This window comes from Rhinolophus sinicus, linkage group LG18, assembly GCF_036562045.2.
Source record: "Rhinolophus sinicus isolate RSC01 linkage group LG18, ASM3656204v1, whole genome shotgun sequence".
In the NCBI taxonomy this organism is placed as follows: domain Eukaryota; kingdom Metazoa; phylum Chordata; class Mammalia; order Chiroptera; family Rhinolophidae; genus Rhinolophus; species Rhinolophus sinicus.
Genome location: NC_133767.1, coordinates 7,943,258 through 7,964,394, shown reverse-complemented (window position 1 = coordinate 7,964,394; position 21,137 = coordinate 7,943,258). Strand labels below are relative to the sequence as shown.

Sequence of the window (21,137 nt, the reverse complement as noted above, 5' to 3'; positions counted from 1 at the left end):
AGATTTTATTATAAGCTCAGTGGGAACCCTCCACCCCCCAAAGGATTTGTAATTAGAAGAGTGGCATGAACGGTCGGAAATTGTTGGAAAAACACTGGCTTCTGGATGGAAAGTAGATTAATGGGGGTGGGGGCGTGAGTTGCAAGAGGGAGGCTGGGAGGCTTGTTAGGAAGCTATTACAGTGGTCCAGGCAGGGGCTAATGTGGCTTGAATTAGCACGGTTGGCTGTGGAGATGAGGGAAAGTGGAAGGTTTTAGGACATGTTTTGAAGCTTAGAGCCAGATCAGCTGATGGATTGGATGTGGGGGTTGAGTGAAAGGGACACTTGAGCAACTATGTGGGGCCATTTACTAGGATGGGGAGACAAGGCGAGGAGCCCAGCTGGGGAGGGGGAGTTTTGCTTGATTTGCATGGCAGGAAGCACCAAAGGAGAAAGAAATCTCGCTGGTGCCCAGATCCCTTCCTCCTGCCACTGTGTGGCTGCCGGTGCCATTTCTGGGACCAGGGAGTGTGGGTCAGGGAGCAGGTTTGGAGAGGGAGCTGCCGAGTTCCCGTTCGGCCCCCTGGGGCCCAGGTGCCTGGGAGACTCCCAGGGCAAACTGCCGAGTGGGGGAGCGGCCACCTGGTTTGTGCTGTGGTCCTGGCCTGTGGCCACAGGGTCTGCACTGGTCGGCGTTTGTTGTTGTTGGTTGGCGGGGTTTTTGGATAGGCAGCAGGCAGTGAGCGTCACTTAACCGTCAGCCTCTCTTTTCAAGATCTGTACCCTCCAAGCAGGCCCCCTAATGAAATGGTCTCTTTCTGATAGATTTTTCATCATAAGACAATTTTAACATAAAAGCAATGTTAATAAAAACCAAATGTTAGCTCAGGCCTTCCAGTAAATCATAATAGATTAGATGCGGCACCAAAATGAATATCCCACAGTGGGAAGGCTTGACCGGCTGGAGGAGGGCCCTCATCATGATTCAATTGTGCCACATAATGAATTCTGGTTCGGATCTGTGATAGAAAATGCAGCCTTCTTTCCTTTGTCAGGTCTGCAGAGCCCTGGCCCAAGGGGCAGGTGGGGAGTGAGTGTTGCGGCTTTTGTCTTCTTCAAGTGTCCCCACTCCACCCACCACCCTGCTACCCCTGACGCTCCCTTTGTCGTTGTTTACCCAAGAGGAATCTTGTGCTTGTTTTGTTTTGCTGAGAAGTTACTGGAACACGGACGAGAGGTATGGGAAAGGTGGGAAGGTAACAGGATAAAGGCAGGCTTTCACTAGGCAGAGCTGGCAAAACCTCATCTTGGATCTCGACTGACACATTATCAGAACTGGAAGTACACTGGAAGGCGGCCCAACATCTGGGTCGGTTTCGAAATAGTTGGTCTATAGTTTTCCAAAACTGGCAACGCTTGCGTGACTATAGCCAAGGAAACCTCGCGTGGTCAAAAGAAACAAAAAATTATCTTGACCATTATTTACCTAGCATTATTGTGGTCTCTTTATCCAGGTTTGACTGTCTACTTCTTTTTATGTAACTTTCCTCTGGGTCTTTTCCACCCCTCTCCTGAGTGGGGGTTACCACAAAGGAGGAAGAATCCAGAAATTAGAACTTGGAGGGGAAGCTTAGTGCCTGGTGACTGACAGCGTGGAGCCACGCCCCTCCCTTCTATTCCGGAGTCCTTGAATAGTTAGCTGGGAGCTCCAGCCTTCCCCTCCCTCAGCCCTGAGGTGGTTGGGGTAGAAGCCCTGGAAAGGGAAGGCCAGCTCTGACTCCTTCGGGCAGAGCAGGATCTGGCCATGGCTGTGGCAGTGGCCAAGGGAGCAAGGACGCATGTTGTCTGCGGGAAGTCTGAACCTGCTGGTGGCCCCGGGCCATGTGACGTCATCTGAGCTTCTTTGGAATTTGTCTGTCACTGGGCACTTAAGAGTTGAAGCAAACAGGACAATACATTCTCCAGTGTTTATTTCAGTCAAAGGGAAATGGCTAGTAAGAAACTTGATCAAGTTTGCAACAAAGCCTGCCTTTCAGTGACTGAAAATCTGTGTGTGTGTGTGTGTGTGTGTGTGTGTGTGTACACCCGTGTACCATTTCCCTTTCACATGTGTATCCTTGTTAATCTTTTGACACTGACCTTGTTCATTCACAGCTGTAAGCCACCATTTTGTTTGGACCAGAAGAACGTCTGAAACTTTTGAATGTCTGGAACTTTTGAATTGCTGCACAGGCCTTAAAAGCCAAGGGCTAGGGCGGGATAATTCGGAGTAACAGAGGGGGTTTTAGAGGCCACGACAGAGAAAGAGAGACGGGGGAAGAAATGAGGCACCTGGCCCAGGAGGAGCTGGGGAAAGAATGGAGGTGCTCAGAGGGGTTTTTTACAAAGTTTACCACATGTTGTGTGGACTCAACCCTGCTCTCTGTCTCCCCGTGGCTGGTGGTAAAATCCACCGCACACAGAATGCGTTACAATACCACGTCTGTTTGGGGGGGGGAAGTGCCGGAAGCGTGGGGATCACCTTGAGTGGCCGGGGGAATGGAGACCACTTTATAGTCATCGAGGGCACAACTGGGCCATGTCACCTCCCGTAGGTGCCCTCCAGGGATCCTGGCATCCAAGACTTGCCTGTTCCGCCCCTGCCCCCACGTCTGCCTCATCACTTCTTCCCAAAGCCCGTCACCCCAGCCTCCCCAGCTCTGCCGCATTCCTTGCAGTCCCCCCTTGGCCTGGTAAGTCCTGTGCAGCTTAAGGCAAATGCCCACTCATCCCTCAGACTCCAATCTGAGTACTTGCCATCTGAGCTGGCCCCCAAACAGCGCAGCATGCCTCCTCGGGGTCTTCTAAAATAGCTTGAGTTTAGCTTTTGTCAGGTTGTTTTCCTTTTCTGTCCTTTTGTGCTTTCATTCTTTCTTTTAATACAAATGATACCGAAATCCATTATGCCGTGCTCAAAGTAAAAATTCCCATCAGTGGTTAACGACAGGGTATCGTTAGTGAACCATGAGTGCATGCTTCTCCTGGATCCTGACAGCAACCCTGGGACAGACAGTTACTGTAATTATCCGCATTGCGCAGGTAAGGAGACTGAGGGTCCAAGAGGTTAAGTCCCCAACCAAAATTCCTTCTGCACCCTGCACCTGGCTCTCTCCACCTCCACCCGACCACAGGGGCCCTGGGAGAGAGTGAGCCCCAGGACACCAGGAGGCCCTGGAGGTGGTGGCTGTTGTCAGCACAGAGGCAGACCCCTTGCACACTGCTCACCGTGGTTGGCTCTCTGTGCAGGTGATAACACCCACTCCCCATCTGGATCCCCCGTATTTGTAATCATCCTGGTTCTAACTGTGCCTCTAACTTGCTCTGTGACCTTGGGGATGTGACTTAACATCGCTGGGCCTTAATGTCTTCACTAAAGGAAGAGGTTGCACTGGAATCTAGCCCTTTGAAGTTCTGGAAGTGTTTCAGACCCCCGGAACCCTCTGCCCCCTTCACAAAGAACAGAGCTGCCAGTTGAGGAGGGTCAGGGTAACCTTGGAGTGTTTCTTTTCCTGTCCAGAGAAGATTTTGCTGCAGATTTCGTCATTTTTTGACAAACGTCTCTGAGAGTAGGGGCAATAATAGGAAAGAGACACAATGGAAGCTCACCATAGGAATTCAAGTGCTGGGCCGAGCCTGTGTCTCTTCCTGGCTCTGCCAGCCACCGCCACATTCCCAAGGGAGCCAGCAGCTGGGCTCCTTCTGCCGTCCATCCTCTTTGAAGTACGATGATAGATGCTCAGGTCATGAAGTTGGGTGAGGTGCTGGGCAGGCTGAGCAGCCATTTTCCCCCAGAACCGCTGACTGACAGTTCCCAAAGGGCCAGAAATGAAAAGATAGAGAGATGTTAGGGCAGTGTTGACATCTCTGGAAAAAAAACAAATGCCAAAAAGGATTCAATTGGTGTTCTTCTTGCCATTTAATAAACCAGAATCCTTCAAAGTTAGACATTTCGCATCAAAATGAGATACAGAATCCACAAATTAAATTTTCATTGCAATCAAATTTTTTGACGGAAGCCGCGGTGGTGGGGCCTGAGAGAGAACTACCCGACTCAGGCCCTCAGGCCGTCTCTCACCCGTGTCATCTCCTTGGCATGACTTAGCCTCTGGTTCGGAGCTGGAAGGAATTCAATAAAACAAGATATATTGTTATGGTTTCTGACGTCAATGTGTGTGTGGGGGGGAGTTACTTAGAATCCAGACAATCAGCTCTTCAGTGCTATCCTCCACTATTTTGTCAAGGTTCTAAATGAAGCGTCATCTAGTACTCAAGGGGCCGTATTTCAAGAGTTCCCAGAAGTGCCACCTTCCCCCCTTTTGTAGAATAACAGGAAAAGACGTGCTCCGAGCGCAATCTGTGCAGCTCTCTGAGCTTGGCTCAAGAAACATGTTTGTTTCTGCAGGAGTCCTTTCCCAGTGCCGCGTTAGGTGAGAGGGCAAGGATTCGGGACGCCTCCCGTCCCACACCTGGCCTGTTGAAGTGGCCCTAACCGCTGTTCCTGTCGCCCTGCTTTTGGGTTTTGCTTTGGGAGAAATGATACCCAGTTCACAGACATTGGGTACTCCCTCTTTCGTCCCCCCCACCGTCTTGTCGTTTGTCTTTTCAAAGCTGTTATTCTTCACTGGAGAAAGACTGATTCCTTTGCCTCTTTAAGATAGAGCCCCTCTGTGGGCTTCACACTCCTTGCACGTTTCTGTCACAAGGTTCAGTGTGGGCTCTTTCTGCAGTGCCACCCCCTGGCCCAGCGCCTGAGCGTGCGCTGAGGGCTGGGCCCTGCTCTCTGCGTTTGGTGTTCAGAGCTTGAGGTGTTTTGTTGGGTATGGCTGTTGTTTCCTTTCTGTATGGTCTCTGTTTCTCTAGGTCTGTGCCCCCCACCTCCCATTGTGGCATGTGTCTCATACAGGGGTGGCCTCAGGTGGCACCCAGACCTGGCACGTAATGGCAGGGAAGCAAACTGTGCGAAAGTTAACTCCTTTTTCCATTCCCTCAGATTTTGTCCAGGAGCGCGTCACCGTTTAGAACTGGGGTATCTTCAGCGCCTTCTAAGTACCCGCCAGGCTCCCTTTTTAACACAGACAGAGCAGGCCTCGGGGCAACGAGTAGCCCTTGAAACAGTCTTCGGCTAAAATGTAAACATCATTTGTTTCCTTTTTCTTGTGCCGTAGTTACTGTCCGTGTTGCAGCAAAGCTGATTTCGCATTTACACATAGTGATAGAAAATGTATGTTTTAATATGTTTCCCGAAGGTCCATTTACAGAAACCTCTGAGGTGGAGGTGAGTTCTAGTTCAGACAGCACCCAGTCGTGGCAGAACTCGGGGGGATGGACCGTGACTGGCCTGCTCCCAGGCGCCTTTCAGGACGAGGAGGGCTCTCGGTAAGGTGGCCTCGCGTCCTTACAGCTTGTCGCTTTCTCCATTCCAGGCATGGATCCTGAAAAACTAGAGCGGATCCAGCTCCCAGTGCCCAGTGCCGCCGAGAAGACCACCTACAACCACCTCCTGGCCGAGAGACTCATCAGAATCATGAACAACGCCGCCCAGCCAGGTGCCTGGGGCGGGTTGGCTGTTCACAGGGGTGGTGGAGCCCTTCTGGGGATCCAGCTGGATTTCGGCCACACCCTCTGCCACATATACCTGTGTCCTGGGCTAACCATGCCCTCCTGTCCCGCCATGTCTTCCTTCATCTCTGGGTCTCCTCTCTTTCCTCCCCTCCACCCCCGCGGTGTTTGTGCCAGGCCCTGCCTTTCTCTTTCTTCCGTACCCAACCCCTCTTTTGCCAGTTTTGCCAATGTCTGCGGTCCTCCTCGCAGGGGGGCCCAAGGCTACATTTGACCTTGAACTAGGCTGAGAGTGTGAGTGAGGGGGAAGGTTGGAAGGTTTGGGTCGGGAGCTTTTGATAGTAATATAAGCTACACCCAACGTCTGGCACTGTCAGGCTAGTTCTGAAGTTTTAGCCAACACCGATCAACAGCCACAGCAAGGGTGAGAAATAGGTAGGACGACCTAGCACAGTGGTTCTCAACTGGGGCAAGTTTGCCTCCCCAGGATTGTGGCCAAGAGGGCAGTTGGCAGGAGCTGTGTGAACGGACGTGGCTCCGTGCTGGAGGAAGGTGGCCTGGATGTTGGGAGAGGAGCCTCCAGTGTCAGGAGGGACAGTGGGCCCATTGAGGGCTGGGGTAGAAAACAGCCTGTATTTCTGAAGGGAAGAGGTTGGGGCAGCTCAGAGGAACAGTCTGGAAGCTGCAATGAGGATGAAGGAGCTTGCTGCCCTCTCTGTTTTCTGGAGACAGATGAGCCCAGTGGGAGGAAGCCAGCTCCTCCGCAGGAACTTGGAAAGGTAGAAGGGTCTTGGTGGAAAGTCATGTTCCATTTCCCTGCAGGCAGCAGAAGGGGTGTTTCTGACCTGGCCGACGGTGTGGCTTGGTGGGGCAGCAGGCGGGAGTGGGACTGGGCACCGGAGAACTGCTGCACGGGGCGGCAGGCAGGCGCTGGGTGCCCCTGGTGCAGGGAGAGTGACTGAGCTGAGATGAACCAGCCTTTGCCCACGTGGCCCCTGGGCGTGTATCATGCTCAGAGGGCCTGTTTCTGCTTGCAATAGCCTATTCATTGTTGACCAAATGATTCCCTCTTCCCCTCTGTTCCCCACCTGACACATGAGGCGTCAGAGGACGGGCAGGGAGGTGGGCGGTGGTCTGTCTGCCTTGAGCTTTCCTCAGGGGCCCATCCTGGGCCCTGGCATTTCCAAGGCCTATGGGATATGGTCTGGGGCCTTGCCCCTCTCCTGGCCCCTCTTCCACACTGAGACCTCTCCCCAGACATGAACTTAAATACCCAAGGAGGAGTTTGCATACGAGCAGGTTGCCCTTTGGTTGGCCAGTCCCAGGTGCTTCTAGGAGTGATGTCAGATGTGGGTTTTGCTTTCATGGCACTTGGAGTCCACCACTGTCCAGGGTGAGACTTCGGACAAGTTACTTCACTCTTCTAAACCTCAGTCTTTAGAACACCCGCTGCGACGGGTTTTTATAGAGACTCGTGGAGGGAGTGACTGAAAAGCATGCAGACCGTGCCTGGCTCACAGTAGGATAGCAAGCCATGTCCTGGCTCACAGTAGGATAGCAAGCCATGTCCGTCAGAACTTGGTTACAATTAACAGAAACCCAGCCCAGACTGACTGAAACTGTACAAACAGAAACAAACAAACAAAACTGTTGGCTTGTGTAACGTTAAGTCTGTTGGGCCTTGGCTTTCAGTCACAGCTGCCTGCATCCAGGGCCTCAAACATTTTCAAGACTGTCTTTGGGCTCTGTGTTGGCAAGATAGCTGCCAGCGGTGCCAGGCGCCCCTTTCTGTGTTGGCCCTCGACTTGCTGCAGGAGACTCACTTGCGCAATCTGGTGGGAAGGGAGGCTCAGGGCTCAGTCTGCAGAACACTTTACAAAAGGCTGAACACACTGGGAGGGTGGGGCGGTGGCCACCGTGGATTGTAACGGTGTGCCACTCAGGACCCCACCACCACTCCTCCCCACAGCCCAGCACAAGGGGAGAGTCTCTTGCCCAGTGGTTCCAGCAAGTTGTAGGACGGAGCCTTACTGGCTTTGGTTGGCTCCCTTGCCAGTCCCCTACCCAGTCACCGTAACAGAGGACTAGAGCACCCCAACCAGCCTGGGTGATGTGCCCACCGCTGGGATGGGGGTAGGGGGCCAGCTTCTACCAAATCACATGTCCAACGGTGGGGCTGGTGGTTCTCCGAAGGAAATGGGGGTGCTCGCCCCTAAAGAAGGAGAAGGTATGCTGGGCAAGCAAAGCAACCACAGATGGCCACTGTCTAGGCCTTCACTAATAATTAGTTGCCCTCTTTTTGCTGCATCCCCTCTCCCAGTGAAGCGACTACAAGGGAGTATTCGGTGTGTGCAGTTTTGATGGGAACATTTACTTGTAATTGATTGGGAAAAGATTTGGCATGTGGGGTTCCCTCGCCATCCCCACTGGACGTCAGGGGCCTTGAACTGTCTGGTTGGTCACCTGACCTGTTAAGCTAAAAGTCCGCAAGGCGGGAGGCTGTGTTTACGGCACATAGCCCTGCGTGTGTGTGGCTGACCCCCATGTGCTCTGCAGACGGGAAGATCCGGTTGGCCACGCTGGAGCTGAGCTGCCTGCTCCTGAAGCAGCAGGTCGTGACCAGCACCGGCTGCATCATAAAGGACGTGCACCTGGCCTGCCTGGAGGTGAGGGCCTCCCACCCTGTGGGCCCTGAGGGAGAGTGGGAGGAAGTTGGGGAGGCGGAGGCCGCTGGATCCTGTCCGGAGCCCCGTCCATGGTGTCCCCAGCACCCGCGACCAGAAGCTGGGCCTGAGCCCTGGCGCCTGCTGCAGCCCGCCTGTTCCCACACAGCTTCCCTTCCACTGGGACTGGCCTGATGAGCCCAGGCAGTCACTGAATTGTGGCCGTTCTTGTTACAGTCACTTGGCCCTTACTTGTCTCCAGGTTTTAATTTGTTGTGTTTTGTTTTTGTATTACAAAATTTTATACACATACAAACACGTACACACATTTGGTTATTTGTAGTTTATTGTGCTAATCTCTACAGTTATTGTTTTAAATAGCTTTTATTGTCTCTCCCCGTATTTTCCATGTTTATTTTAGCAAAAAGAAAGTACAGTTGTCAAAAGTAACAACTACGGTTGACACTTTGGTGTGTCTTTCCAGATACACACATGCACTCACACACATTTTGAAAAATAAAAACGGTCATCATGGCCATATATTATAACCCATCCCCCTTGCCCCCCCCTCACTTAACGGTGTATTAACAACTTCCCATATTGTCTCACTAAATCACCTATCCTCTGCCCGTTTTTTATTTTGAGCTCTCTTTCCACCACTTTATAGATTAAGGATATTAGCCCAGCAACTGTCTTATATACACTCAGATTTTAGAATCGGGAATCTACCCCACTCACCTGCCTGCAGGAGACCTGCCTCCCTCACACCTTCCCTCTCTTTTAACAGGGCGCGAGGGAAGAAAGCGTTCACCTGGTGCGGCACTTTTATAAGGTAAATTGACCAAGTCCTGGGACAGCAGGGTGATGTGCGGCGTATAAACAGGGCTGTAGCGTCTGGTCCCGTTTATATAAAGTTACGTGTCCTCAGTTGTTTTTCTCCCTGTGGTGCTTGAGTAAGAATGTTAAACCTCAATCTCGAGAGCAGTGGTCTCTCAGCTTCTCTGCTCATGCTCTTCTCAGTACAGCTTTGGAGGACTCACCCCTAGTCAGTGACAGTTTGCTTGTCAATTAGACAGGAGTGTAAACTATGAATTATATACACACACATGCACACGTGACTAAATTATACGTGTGAACTTATATGTTCATGAATTATATATGCTTAGACATGTAAAATTACAGTTGACCATTGAACCATGTGGAGGGTTAGGGGCACCTATCCCCCTGCGTATAACTGTGGACTCCCCCAAAACAGAAATACCTTTGCCATCTGGGGGGATTGGTTCTAGGACCCCCCGCAGATACCCAAATCTGCGGGTGCTCAAGTCCCTTACGTAAAATGGCGCAGACCAATACATACAGTCGGCCAATGCATCTTTGGCCTCCCAACCTTGGGTCGAAAACAATACAGGTATTTATTGAAAGAAATCTGCGTATGAGTGGACGCTCACAGTTTAAACCTTTGTTGTTTAAGAGTCAGCTATATTTGTGAATTACGTATGAATTTATGAATTGTACACGTATTACTTACATACGTGTATGCTAAGGCTTCTAAACATTTATCATTAAGTTCAGGGAGATTTTGCCAAGGACCACCAGGACTTTCCAGGGCCTGAAAAATGAATAGATTTGGCCTCAGGTTCCAGATGATCCATGTTAAAATAGCTCATTGTGATGGCTTTGTTTAGGTCTTACCCTAAGGCATTATATGCTCGTGGGCAAGGCTCATCATTTGTCAGCAATAACAGATTAATCCATATGTCCAACCATCCTAGTAGCTTTTTGGTTTTTTGGCCTCCACACCAAGTGTCTCCAGATCCTGTTAATGATGGTTTCCCCCTTGTAATGTGACTGACAAAGAGATCCTCTGAGGATGAGGGCAGGTGTCGGCATTGCCATTTTCTTATTCACATGTGCTTCGTGGCTTCTATTCTCTCTAAACTGCTGTGAATTATATCCATACATGCAAGGAATCCTTGTGTCTGCAGGAAGCTTTTTAAAGCACGGTCACCATTTGCTGAGGTAAAACCAGCTCACGTCATCCGCAGTCCCGGTCTCCAGTATTAGAGGACTCCAGGCGGCAGCCACACGGGGGTGGCCAAGACGATGGTGGCACCACTGTGGGCCCCCACGTACTGGGGAGGAAAGCCTAGTCTCCCTTAGACCATCCCAAACCACACGTGGCTCCAAATGAGGATACGTGTGTTCTAGCAAAGCCCCAAAGAAGGCAGAAACCTCACAGTTGCCTTAGTCATCTTTGAATCTCTTTCCAATATAACTATTCTCAGCGTATTTCCCCCTAGAAAGCTTTTGGATTGCAAAAGCAGAAAGATGCATTAATAGGCATTTTCCCAGAGGTTTTTTTTTTATCATTAACAAAAGGAGAGCTATGCTGCACGTCCTCACACAGCATAGTTTCGTCCCATGTCGTCTTATTGTACCGTTGACGAGGAAATGAGAAATGGCTTCCCAGCCTGGGCTACTGCTGATGTGGAGCTTGCATGTTTTCCCCATGTCTGTGTGGGTTTGCTCTGGGGACTTCAGTTTCCTCCCATGTCCCAAAGATGAGCACATGAGATGAATTGAGTGCTTAAATCGTCCCAGTCTGAGTGTGTGTGGCTGTGGGTGTGAGTGACTCTGCAGTGGAAGGTCATCTTGTCCTGGGTGGATCCTGCCTTGCATCCTGAGCCTCCAGGACAAGCTCCGGCCCCCTGCAGCCCTGAACTGGAATAGGCAGTTGGAAAAGACTGGTCTTCATTGTTTTTATCAATCTTTCTTAAATGTAGCGATAGCTGCTATTTATTTCAATATTTAATATTAGAAGTGTTCTGAGTCTTTGTTTAGAAGTTTGTTGATGTTTTTGTGACCAGAACTATACGGTCGGAACTTAACTCTTGTTTCTATCAGTTAGTCTACACCAAAGTTCATTTTGTTATAGTCATCTCGCTGGAAGTCACAGTTTCTGAGAACTTATCCACAACATTAAATGAGGATTTGCTGTATTTGAATTGCAGCTGCCTTCTCCCAACCCAGATTTTTCTCTTTTATTCTATACGATTTATGCCCTAAGTATAAAGTAAGTGTAATGTAATAGCTCAGAAGCTTTTGGGTCTTTAGGGGTTGTTGTTTCTGTGATTATACACCGCACAAAAATACTCAAATTTATCTGTAGTTCTGATAACTAGAAAAATATATAAGGGACCTATTGCTTTTCCCAGACTGTGCGTGCGCATGTCTGTGTGTACGCGTGTGCACACACATGTGAGAGGCAGGACCTGTGAGAGAGACAGGACAGTTCAGTCAGGATGCATCCAGCTGACTCCCTTCCCCTCCCCAGCTGAGGTCCCGTCCAGTAGTGATCATAAGGCCGCGAGCTCTGACACTTACCAGCCCTGACCGACGGGCAGGCTGTGTGCTCAGCACTTTGTGCGTGTTAACTCATTGCATCGTCACAGGGACCCACACAGACATGGGCTGTCATCCCAGTCTTGCAGCGAAACAAAGAGGCTCCAAGAGGTAATGGGATTTGGCCCCTGGTTTATGTGTCTTGGAGCCAAGTTCATCCCCACCACCCTGTTCTGAGAGGGACCTCCTGGGCAGAGTCCCCAAGGCTGCAGGAACTACAAAACCCCAAGCACACGGCTCAAAAACAAATGGAACAAGCCGTATAATTTTAATGTTAAGTGTATTTAATTATACTGTTCCTTTCAGAGATGTGGAGCCTCGTAGTTTTAACATGGCAGCTTAACCAGAATTCCCTATTTTTCCAACCATTCTCAATAAATGAAGGATGTTAAACACTTGAGATATTAACCATTTTCATATTTTAGGCACATGTGGTGTTATTTTTGGTTTGTGTTTTTTAATTAACTGCCTTGACAGAAGAAATCTAACTACATATGCTTAAAAAAGGGAGAAAAACGTTGAGAGGTGCAATTTGATATCTGGGCTTTCGTTTGAGCGTGTGTGTTCGTGTTCACGTGTGTATTTTACTTCCTGGTGATTTACGAGAACTTGCTAATGAGAAACAGATGGTCCCAAAAGCCGTGAACTGAAGTTTATAATACTTTGTTGTTTATGGGGGAGAAAAATGCATAATCTTCTCTTCGCTCCCTCCCTTTGCTTTTAGGGAGAAGAAATTTTTCTGGACATGTTTGAAGATGAGTACAGGAGCATGACAGTAAGTGAGGGGCCAGGAGACCCCTATGTGCCTGCAAAGCTTGCCCTGCCCAACCCAGAGAGCTCTACCCTGGGGCTCTCTGCCCAAATGGCAGAGATTGGGCGGGAAGTTAATTGGAAACAGTGATCCCCAGCTCTGTGGAAACTTCGGATGACATTCACTTCCCCTGAGCTGGGCTGTGTGATTAGATGGGAAAGATTCACTTTGCTATGGATACCATTTGACTGAGGACTTATTCCGTGTCAGGTGCGGGAAGCCTGTTGTATATATTAAATCTCTTAACCCCATGTCAGCCTAGCGGAGGAGCTGCTATCATTAGCGTCCGTTTCCTGACGAGGAAGCGAGAGTCAGAGAGGTTGAGTGAGGTGCCCACATGTGCCTGGTGAGTGAGTGGCAGGGCAGCTTCTTTGTACATTATGCCGCCTCCTTTGCCACGCCACCAGAAGGTTCTGGCATGTTGCTCCTCCTTGAATCCGCAGTGCCAGCCCAGAGCCTTCCCTGTCTCCATCCAGCAGGCGGAATCATGGGAAAAGAGAGGTTCAGAAGATTGCAACTTTCTCTGTACTGCCCTGTTGTCTGTCTCCCCAGCCCCTGCCCCTTAGCTGGCACTCAGTAAATACAAGATAAATGATCCTTTTCATGGACATTACTCACCAAAGAGTGAAGAGATTCGGGAAGTTTATAATAAGCCTAAGTGTTTAAATTGTCCCAAGGAAAAAGGCAGGCAGCGTGCGCTAAGTGGCTCCCTGGCTCCCTCGCTGTCACCGGGTATCTGGAGAGCTGGGCCCTTACCACATCCTCTCTCGCGGCAGGTCTGAGGCCTTTGCAAGGGAAAAGCATAAAACGGCATCCTTCCTCGCCAAACGTGCCCCAGCAGGGCCCACACCTCCTCGGCGTGACGTGCAGCTGCCCGTGGGCACCTCACCCCTGTAGATGGTCACAGCCCCCCATTCCTCCCCCGACCCCCTAGAAGAGCATGTCAGTCTGCAACTCGTCGGACCATTAATTAGAGTGGAGTGGATTCAGTGGTTAGCTATCGTTTTATCTTAGCCCTGTGACGTCCTCTTCCGCAATGTCATTCTTCACAGTTTGGTTTCCTGTTTGGAAACGTAAGGCTCACATGTCACTTGACGATGCTGAAAAGCTCGGGCTTCTAAACCGCTGCTCAGTTTCTGCTTTTGCTACTAACTGCAACCCTGGGTGGATTGCTTACACTCTGAGCCTTGATTTTTCCATGTGTGAAATGGGACCCGTCCCACATAGCGGCCTGCCTAGGCTGCCAGTGAAATACCTCAGAGGTGCGTCCTGTGGAGTCTGTATATGAATATTCGGTTCTCCCCACCACCACCATAGGGAGTTTCCTGGGTTTCATCTCTTTGTCTTAATCACACGTTTATTGTGTGTCCTGCACAATGGTTGGCACTCTAGAGAAATACAAAGGTGACACACACCCCCAGTCCTCCTGTCTGAAAGTCAGTCCTTAGCCCAGACTTTAGGAAACCAGCCGCTAAGCTAAATGAAGTGGGGACAGGCTCAAGCTCTCAAGTGGGTGCTACTCAAGCGCTCGTGGAGGCCCCTGCTCTAAAGCCAGGCCTCTACTTTTGACCCTTCACTCGTGTTTCTTATCACCTCTTGTTGGATGCAAAAGGCATGAACACAGCCATCTCTGGGACGCCCGCTGACGGCAGGCTGGAATTGGGTGGCTGAGGGTGGTGGGAGCAGAGCGAAGGGGAGTTGCAAGGGGTGCAAGAGGCAGCTGGGAAGGCACTGCTGGAAGGTCAATGCCAAGGGCAGCCCCAGGGCGGGAAATAGGGCTTTGCCTCCCTTGCTCTGGGCTAAAGGGATTTGGGGTGGTGGGCCATAGGCCTTTGGGGCAAAGTGCTTCCAGTGTCCAAAAGAGAAAGGCGGGCAGCATGCACTGCGTGTCCTGGGCTCCCTGGACCACTCATCACGTCTCTCCGGACAGCCTTGTCCTATTTAGTTCGCTTTATGTTGCACGACGGACACAATGTGATAGCATTGAAGCCCACCTTCTAAAAACAGAAGACACAAAACTAAGCTTGTGGTGCTGTAAAGAGTAAAATTAATTCTATAGAAAATGTCCCTTTGTGAAATGCCATTCCTTTATGATGCCAGGTAAATGAAGTGTCAGTGTCCAACATGTGTCCATTAAATGATCAGTACTGATGCACCCAAGTTCCAGGAGGGGAGGTGATGTTACCAGGTGTCCTAGTAATCAGAGAAGGCTTCCTGGAGGTGGTGTGGAAGGAGGCCCAGTGGCTGTGAGCATACACCCTTTCACTATGGAGGTCAGTGTCCCCTCCATACTATGAAACAGCACCAGCACCTGCCATCCAGAGGGAGGTGAGCCCTGCAGGGCCTGGCACTTAGTAGATGCTCAATAAGTGGCTTGTTATATTATCCTAAGTAAGATGCTAAGGGGGCGAGGAAGGAAGGGGGGTGTTGGCTATGTGGTGGACATAGGGGGTCTGGAGCCACGCAGGCCACCAGCAGAATGGGCCTGGACCCATTCCCGGGTTCTCTGAGTCCGTTTTCTTATTCGCAGATTGGGAAACAACCCTCTGCAGTTGTTGGGGGGATTAAACAGGATCATACACACACAAAGCCTTTAGCTGGCCCCCCATAGGCAGCTCTTCTTAAATGGCAGCTGCCATCGTCATTGGAAGTACAAGAAGGAGCTGGGCAGCAGTCAGCCACACATGGGGCAGACCACCCTAAAAGGACCACCGCAAAGCGACCGGCCTCCTTCCTGAGGACCCACTGCCTGCGGGGTGGAGGGGAGTGAGGATGAGAAAGCAAAGCTTTTCATAGCAGAGAGGCCACTTCTCAGAGTGTCTGAGCTGTCACTTCAAATGAAGGAAAAGCCTGCACCTTAGGAAACAAAAAAGGCTCATGTCTCCCACACTCGGCTGTAATCAAGTGCCGTGTGCTCATTGACTGCATGCAGGCCGGGTGACCTGCCCACAGTGAGGTCTCCTGCGCTGTCTCTCTCCTAGATGAAGCCCATGAATGTGGAATATCTCATGATGGACGCCTCCATCCTGCTGCCCCCGACGGGCACGCCACTGACAGGCATCGACTTTGTGAAGCGGCTGCCCTGTGGTGACGTGGAGAAGACCCGGCGGGTGAGTGAGCGCTGGGCCTGACCTCTCCCGGGCGCCCGTCTGCCAGGACCACCCCCGGGGGCAGGGAGGGAGGGTTTCTGACCAGGTTAAGAGCCCACCTTCCCCACGAGCTCAGGTAGTGGGTAGACAGACAGCACCTCCCCACACCCGGCCAGCAGGCCTACCTCCCCAAGGCCTGTTGCCAGCCACTGAAACAGGGATTGAAATCCCAGTGCACCTGGCACCGGATGTGGGTGGCAGGCAGGCAGGCAGCTCTCACCCGGGCAGGCCACCCCTGAGCTGGGACAGGAAGCCAGGGGCTGGGCTTCTGCGAAGGCCGTGGGGGTGTAAGCAGAGTGAACACAGTGCAGGTGAGGCTGGGGTGAAACCTTAGCCCAGATAGGCCCAGGACCCCGAGATGGGGTGATGTTAAGGTATCTGAGTGATCTGGGGCTGAGGCACACGCAAGTGCCATGGTGACTGTCGCCGGCCGACGGGAGAGACGTGTGTGCAGGGCAGACTAGTTCTCAGAAGCCAGCTGGCGTGTGCTTCCGTTATCAGGGCTTGTTTTCTGAAGCCGTCTTGCAGGGCTGTTCATGGTATTTTATCTCCCTCGTAAGATCACACTTTCTTTCTTAGAAAGCACCATAACCTTTTCCTAGAAAATCATTCCCTGGAGACGTGAATGTTAATGGATAAATTAGTGGAATTCAGTGCACTCCGCTCCCGTTATCAGCCTGCATCTTCCCCTGAGTTAATCTGAGTGTTTAACTTTTGGATCATGAGAAGCAGGCCAGAAGATTCTGTGCCTTCCTCCTCCGCCCAGCCTGCACTTTTACCTGGGAGGCCTGCCTGCGCGGCAGAGGAAGTGGGACCACACTCCCTGCTATCTGACCAAATCCGCAGGCCTCCCCCTGTCCCAGCCGGTGACGCCGCCCTTCCTGGTGCTCCCAGCCAGCGCCCGGCCCCGCAGTGGGCACACGGTTACGTTTGTGGGCGGCAGTGTTTGCACTGGGCATTTTTGGCATCGGCTTTTACAAGAGGACGGGTTCTGACAAGTGTGAGTTGTGCCAGCGACTCCTTCCTGATGTGGGCACACTCACCCTTAACCTTGGGTTGGCCTAAGAGATGCTCCCCCACCAGGTGACAGTGAAGCCATGCCCTCGGATGAGCTGCAGTGTCCCCAGGCCAGAGAGGACTCTGTCCCCAAGGTCTTCCTCGGCTCCTGAGCCCTGCCTGCCTTCTTTCTGGATCACGGTCCATCAGGTTTTCTGAACACATGAGCTTCTATTCTTCGTTACAAAGTGAATCATTCATAGCAGTTCTTCATGTGAATGGTTTCACATAACTCTACAACTATCCTAGGAGGTGGGCACTCTTATTATCCCCGTCTTATAGAGGACAAACACTGAGGCAGGAAGAGGTCAAGTGATTAGCTCAAGGTCACCCAGCTAATAAGTAGCAGAGCCTGGATTCAGCCCAGGCGGTGTGGCCTCCAGGGCCCACGCTCTTAGCCACTCTGATCCACTGCTACCTGCATTGTATTTATTGGCCTTACCCAGTGCTGGATGCCAGGGACATAGAAAACAGCCCCCGTCCTCAGGGAATCAGAGCCTAGAGGGGGAGGAGAAGAGGCAGCGTCATTTCATGTGGCCGAGGCCATTAGGAAGGGAACAGGGGGTCAGGTCCCTAATCCCCCTCGGAGGGAGGTGGAGCAGCAGCAGAGGGATGTGGCACATTCCAGCACCTCCAAGGAGGGGACCATGCTGGAGCCAGAATGAGGCATGCTACGTGGGACGGGATGGGGCTGGAGGGGCTGGAGGAGCGGGACCCGGGGGCCTCGGAGCCCAGCAAGAACCTCGACCTTGTTAGTGGCGTCCTGGCATCATACCTGCTGGCTTGGGGCAGACGATCCACAGGAGAGAGTGGGAGAACTTGAGGCTGAGGCACATGGCAGAGGGAAGGTTGCTTGGGCTTTAGGGCTCCTGCTCCCCTCTGAGCCCCTCTCTCGTCATCTAGAAAGCAGCATGTGCCCTCCTTGCCAGTTATTGTGAGGACTCAGTGGAAAGCAGGCTGAAGGCCAGCACCTGTTCTTGACGGCAGGGTCTCGCTGCTTGTTGCCCATCACGTCTCACTCAGGTGCAACTTCCCAGGGCTGCGCTACTCACCTCCCTCGCCCCAGACGGGGTGCATGGTCCAAACTGCCACCTGAAGCACAGGCAGAGCCCCTGGGAGCCTCTGGGCTCCCCTGGGCTCTCCTGCTCAGCCTTTGTCGTCTGACATGTTTATAAAAGCAACTCTCCTGTTCCAGGGCCCGTGGATTTAGAGCCAGAGAGAAGGTGGCCGAGTGACATGGAATAGAGCGGGCCACCTCCAAGCAAAGCCATCCCCCTACGAGAAGCCTCCCTTTGTGATTTCAGGAACCAGTTTCTTTGTCTTACTTCAGCATAGTTGGCAATACAATATTAAATTCGTTTCAGGTGTACAATACAGTGAAGAATCCATTTCTGAAGGGGAATTTCCACCACTCACCTCAGTCTAGTTCCTGTTGCAAGGCAGCTGTCTGGAATCCTCCAGAAACATAGCTCCCCGGCCTATTTCAGACGTCAGAACACAGCAGTATGCTTTGAATTTGAGCTTAAGGAAGTGTATGGTTTAGCAAGCAATTGAGGGCTTATGTGGTTTGTTTCAAGTTCTTTGCTTGTATCCAAGGAACATTCCATTTCATCCTTTGGATTCAAAGGTTTTCTTTTCTTTTCCTTTTTTTTTTTTCCACCAAGTAGACTTTTGTAACTTTCAGGAGGCTGAGCCTTTTCAGAAATTCTACCCTTTGTTTTCCTTAAGGACTTGTCAGGGAGGTTCAAACAACCCTGACTAGTAAATCATTGCTAACTGCTAAAACATTCCTTTATACATTCGTTAAAGAACCAGTGGGTCCTTTTTGTATGGCTAATGCTATGCTTGGGGTGCAGAAGTGAGCAGGGACAATGTCCCTGCTTCCTGGCCTTCACATGACATCGAGAGAGGTAACGTTTATTATAATAACCAGGAAGCGGGTGACAAGTTTGGTATCAGACTGCAGCCACGGCTCGGAAGTCAAGGGGTAGCCCCACTTTAGATACAGCGTGATCAGGAAGGGCTTCTCTGCCAAGGTTGACATCTGAGCTGAAACTGAAGAGAGAGACGGAACCAGCGTGCAGAGAATTAAAGGCGGCACACTCCAGACAGACGGAGTAGTGAGCAAAAAGTCCCCACGATGGGACGGAGTAGGCTAACTACAGCAGAGCGGGTGAAGGGGAGGGACAGGAGACGAGGGTGGCAGCGCCTTGTGGGCCACGGGGACGCATCTGGCAATAAAGTCATTTGTTCCCTCTTGCATTTTGCAAATTACACTGTTTATTCCTTTGTTTGACGTATTTGTTGAGCATTTTCTAGGGGCCAAGATTTAATAGACAGTGAACAAATACTGTAAGACCAAAACAGCAAGCGTGCCACTGAGCCATGGCAGCTGACCGAGAAGGGAAATTCTTATTGAAAGGAGGGTCACTGGAGCTCCTGGGGTCCGATGGGAGCATGCAAGCAGAACCTCGGACTCGGGCTGGACCCACCCCATGTAGGGGCAGTTGAGAGAAGCAGTTAAGAAAGAATTCAGGCTCATGAGTCAGACCAACTGAGGTTGAATCCCAGCTCTAGAGCTGTGTGACCTGGAGCAAGTTACTTAACCTCCCTGAGCCTCAGCTTCGTGTGTCCGCCTGTCAGCTCTTGCCCAAAGCATATGAGAGAGAGCAACTGTGAGGTGACAAGCCCAGTGCCTAGCAGACAATAAGTGCTTAAGAGATGTTTGCTGAACAGAGGTGGAGCATGTTAGCATCTTAGGTGGGAAAGAAATGGGGTCTTTAATGACCTAATCTACTGAAGCTTAATGCTAGAGAAAAGAGGAGTTTTTTTAGTGAATATCAAAATCTGAATGTAAGCCACTAGTCGTCTTTATGTAGTAATATTGAAGCCATTGTGAAATAAATGTATTTGCATAAAGTTTTATTTATCCCTATATTCTGTTTCCCTGTTCCCTTGTAAAACCACAAACAGTTTTTTGTGTTTATTGCCATTGACCTTGAGGACACAGAATGTTTTGCTTTAGTTTTCGGATGTGTATTATACATTAAAGAAAATACAGTAGCATCTCGGAAGGTTTTGAAAGTAGAGGAAAAGAATTTCCCATGATTTCATCACCCTAAACAAACAACACTTAGGCATTTTTTGTATCTCCTTCCTCTTTGTTTGCAAACACTTCTTTTTATGGTTGCAGGGAGAACATACCATGGCTTTTACCCTCACGCCCTCTTCTCTCTCCATTGTAGAGCAAGAAGTTTGTCATGTGCTAATACAGTTTTAGTAAGTCTGATTTCTTACCCGTGCATAAAAGTTTATCTGGTGACTTCTGCCATAAGTTACTTAGGCATTCTCTCCTGCTGGTAGACATTTTGGTTGCTTGCAGTATTACATTGTTTTCAACTAAATTATAATGAGCAGCTTCATGAATACAGTGTTTTCTTTCTTTTGGCTTATTTCTTTAGGATAAGTTCCCAGAAGTGGAATTTCTGGTTCAAAGGGTATGAATATTTTGTGTGTGTGTGTGTGTGTGTGTGTGTGTGTGTGTGTGACCTTCTACATCGTGCCAGATGGCTTTCCCAGTGGGCTGTGCCCACTTTAAACTGCTTCAGCACTCTTCAGAATGACTGCCTCACACAGCCACTTCCGGGGCCTCGGTGGGCTACTAACCTGAGTGACTGTCGCCTAAACTCAGCAGCTTGCAAACGCAGCAGGGAAAGCAGGGGAGAGGGCTCCAATTGAGCATTTGATCCAGGGCCAGCCCCGGGGCTCGGTGTGTCACCGGCACTGTCTCATTGCAGGTTCGTGGTGGGCCTGTGATCAACGGCGGTGGGTTCTCATTTCCAGAGCTTGAGCCTGGACTCGGGGAATCCATGTTATTCTCATGACCCCAGGTTGAGCCAAGGTCTGTGTGACTCTGAAGTCGTCCTCCTGCCCCACTCATCGGATTCATTCCCAGGATGCTCGCTCCTCACTAGAGTTTGCTCCCAGGTGCATGGAAGCAAACTGGAAACGTCTCTTCTTGGTATTTGAGTTTAGTCAGCTATCACCCCTTTCCAAGTCTAATCTGTTCTTCCAGAGTCAGTCTTCCTGGCATTCTGTGGAAGCATCTGAAAGAAGAATGGTTCCTTTTTTCTTTTTTAGCAACACTTTTTACTTTGCATGTTTATTTAGCAAAGTAAAGAAAAGCGCTCAGTATAAGCCTAGGTTCTAAGCCTTAAATCTGTTGAAGACAAAGTCTGTGGTTGGAAGAACACAGACTTTGGAGTCCGATTATTAATTGAGTCATTCTTGGGCAGGCTGCCTACCATCTCTGGGCTTTGGTTTCCTGTCTGTAAAATGGGAACCACACAGGTCATTAAGAGGCTTGAATGAGATGACATAGTGCCATCCCCCCCACTTCCCCACCCCTGTACCCAGCAGACTGTGAGTAAACAGAGGGTGTGGTCATTGTTTTAGAAGGTGGTGGAATGAATTTG

General features: G+C 50.6%; 1 protein-coding gene and 1 long non-coding RNA gene across 12 annotated transcripts in view; one reads left to right on the top strand and one right to left on the bottom strand.

Moving 5' to 3' along the window:
• The window catches only part of CLEC16A (C-type lectin domain containing 16A), a 190,103-nt gene that overhangs the window by 72,133 nt on the left and 96,833 nt on the right, over positions 1-21,137 (top strand). For 6 of the 11 annotated variants that reach the window (XM_074323098.1, XM_074323101.1, XM_074323096.1 and 3 more), the window contains 5 exons: positions 5,443-5,565; positions 8,135-8,244; positions 9,029-9,073; positions 12,371-12,421; positions 15,439-15,567. In XM_074323098.1, coding sequence (XP_074179199.1) covers positions 5,443-5,565; positions 8,135-8,244; positions 9,029-9,073; positions 12,371-12,421; positions 15,439-15,567 — 458 coding nt within the window. Of the gene's footprint in view, positions 1-5,442; positions 5,566-8,134; positions 8,245-9,028; positions 9,074-12,370; positions 12,422-15,438; positions 15,568-20,123; positions 20,160-21,137 lie in introns of all 11 variants that reach the window. The other 5 variants (XM_074323097.1, XM_074323095.1, XM_074323102.1 and 2 more) reach the window with 1 other exon arrangement.
• On the bottom strand, positions 14,356-18,218 carry LOC141569506 (uncharacterized). Its single transcript, XR_012493221.1, has 3 exons — positions 18,079-18,218; positions 17,105-17,160; positions 14,356-14,454 (listed from the first exon to the last, which is right to left on the bottom strand). It is a non-coding gene; the product is annotated as an uncharacterized LOC141569506 (long non-coding RNA).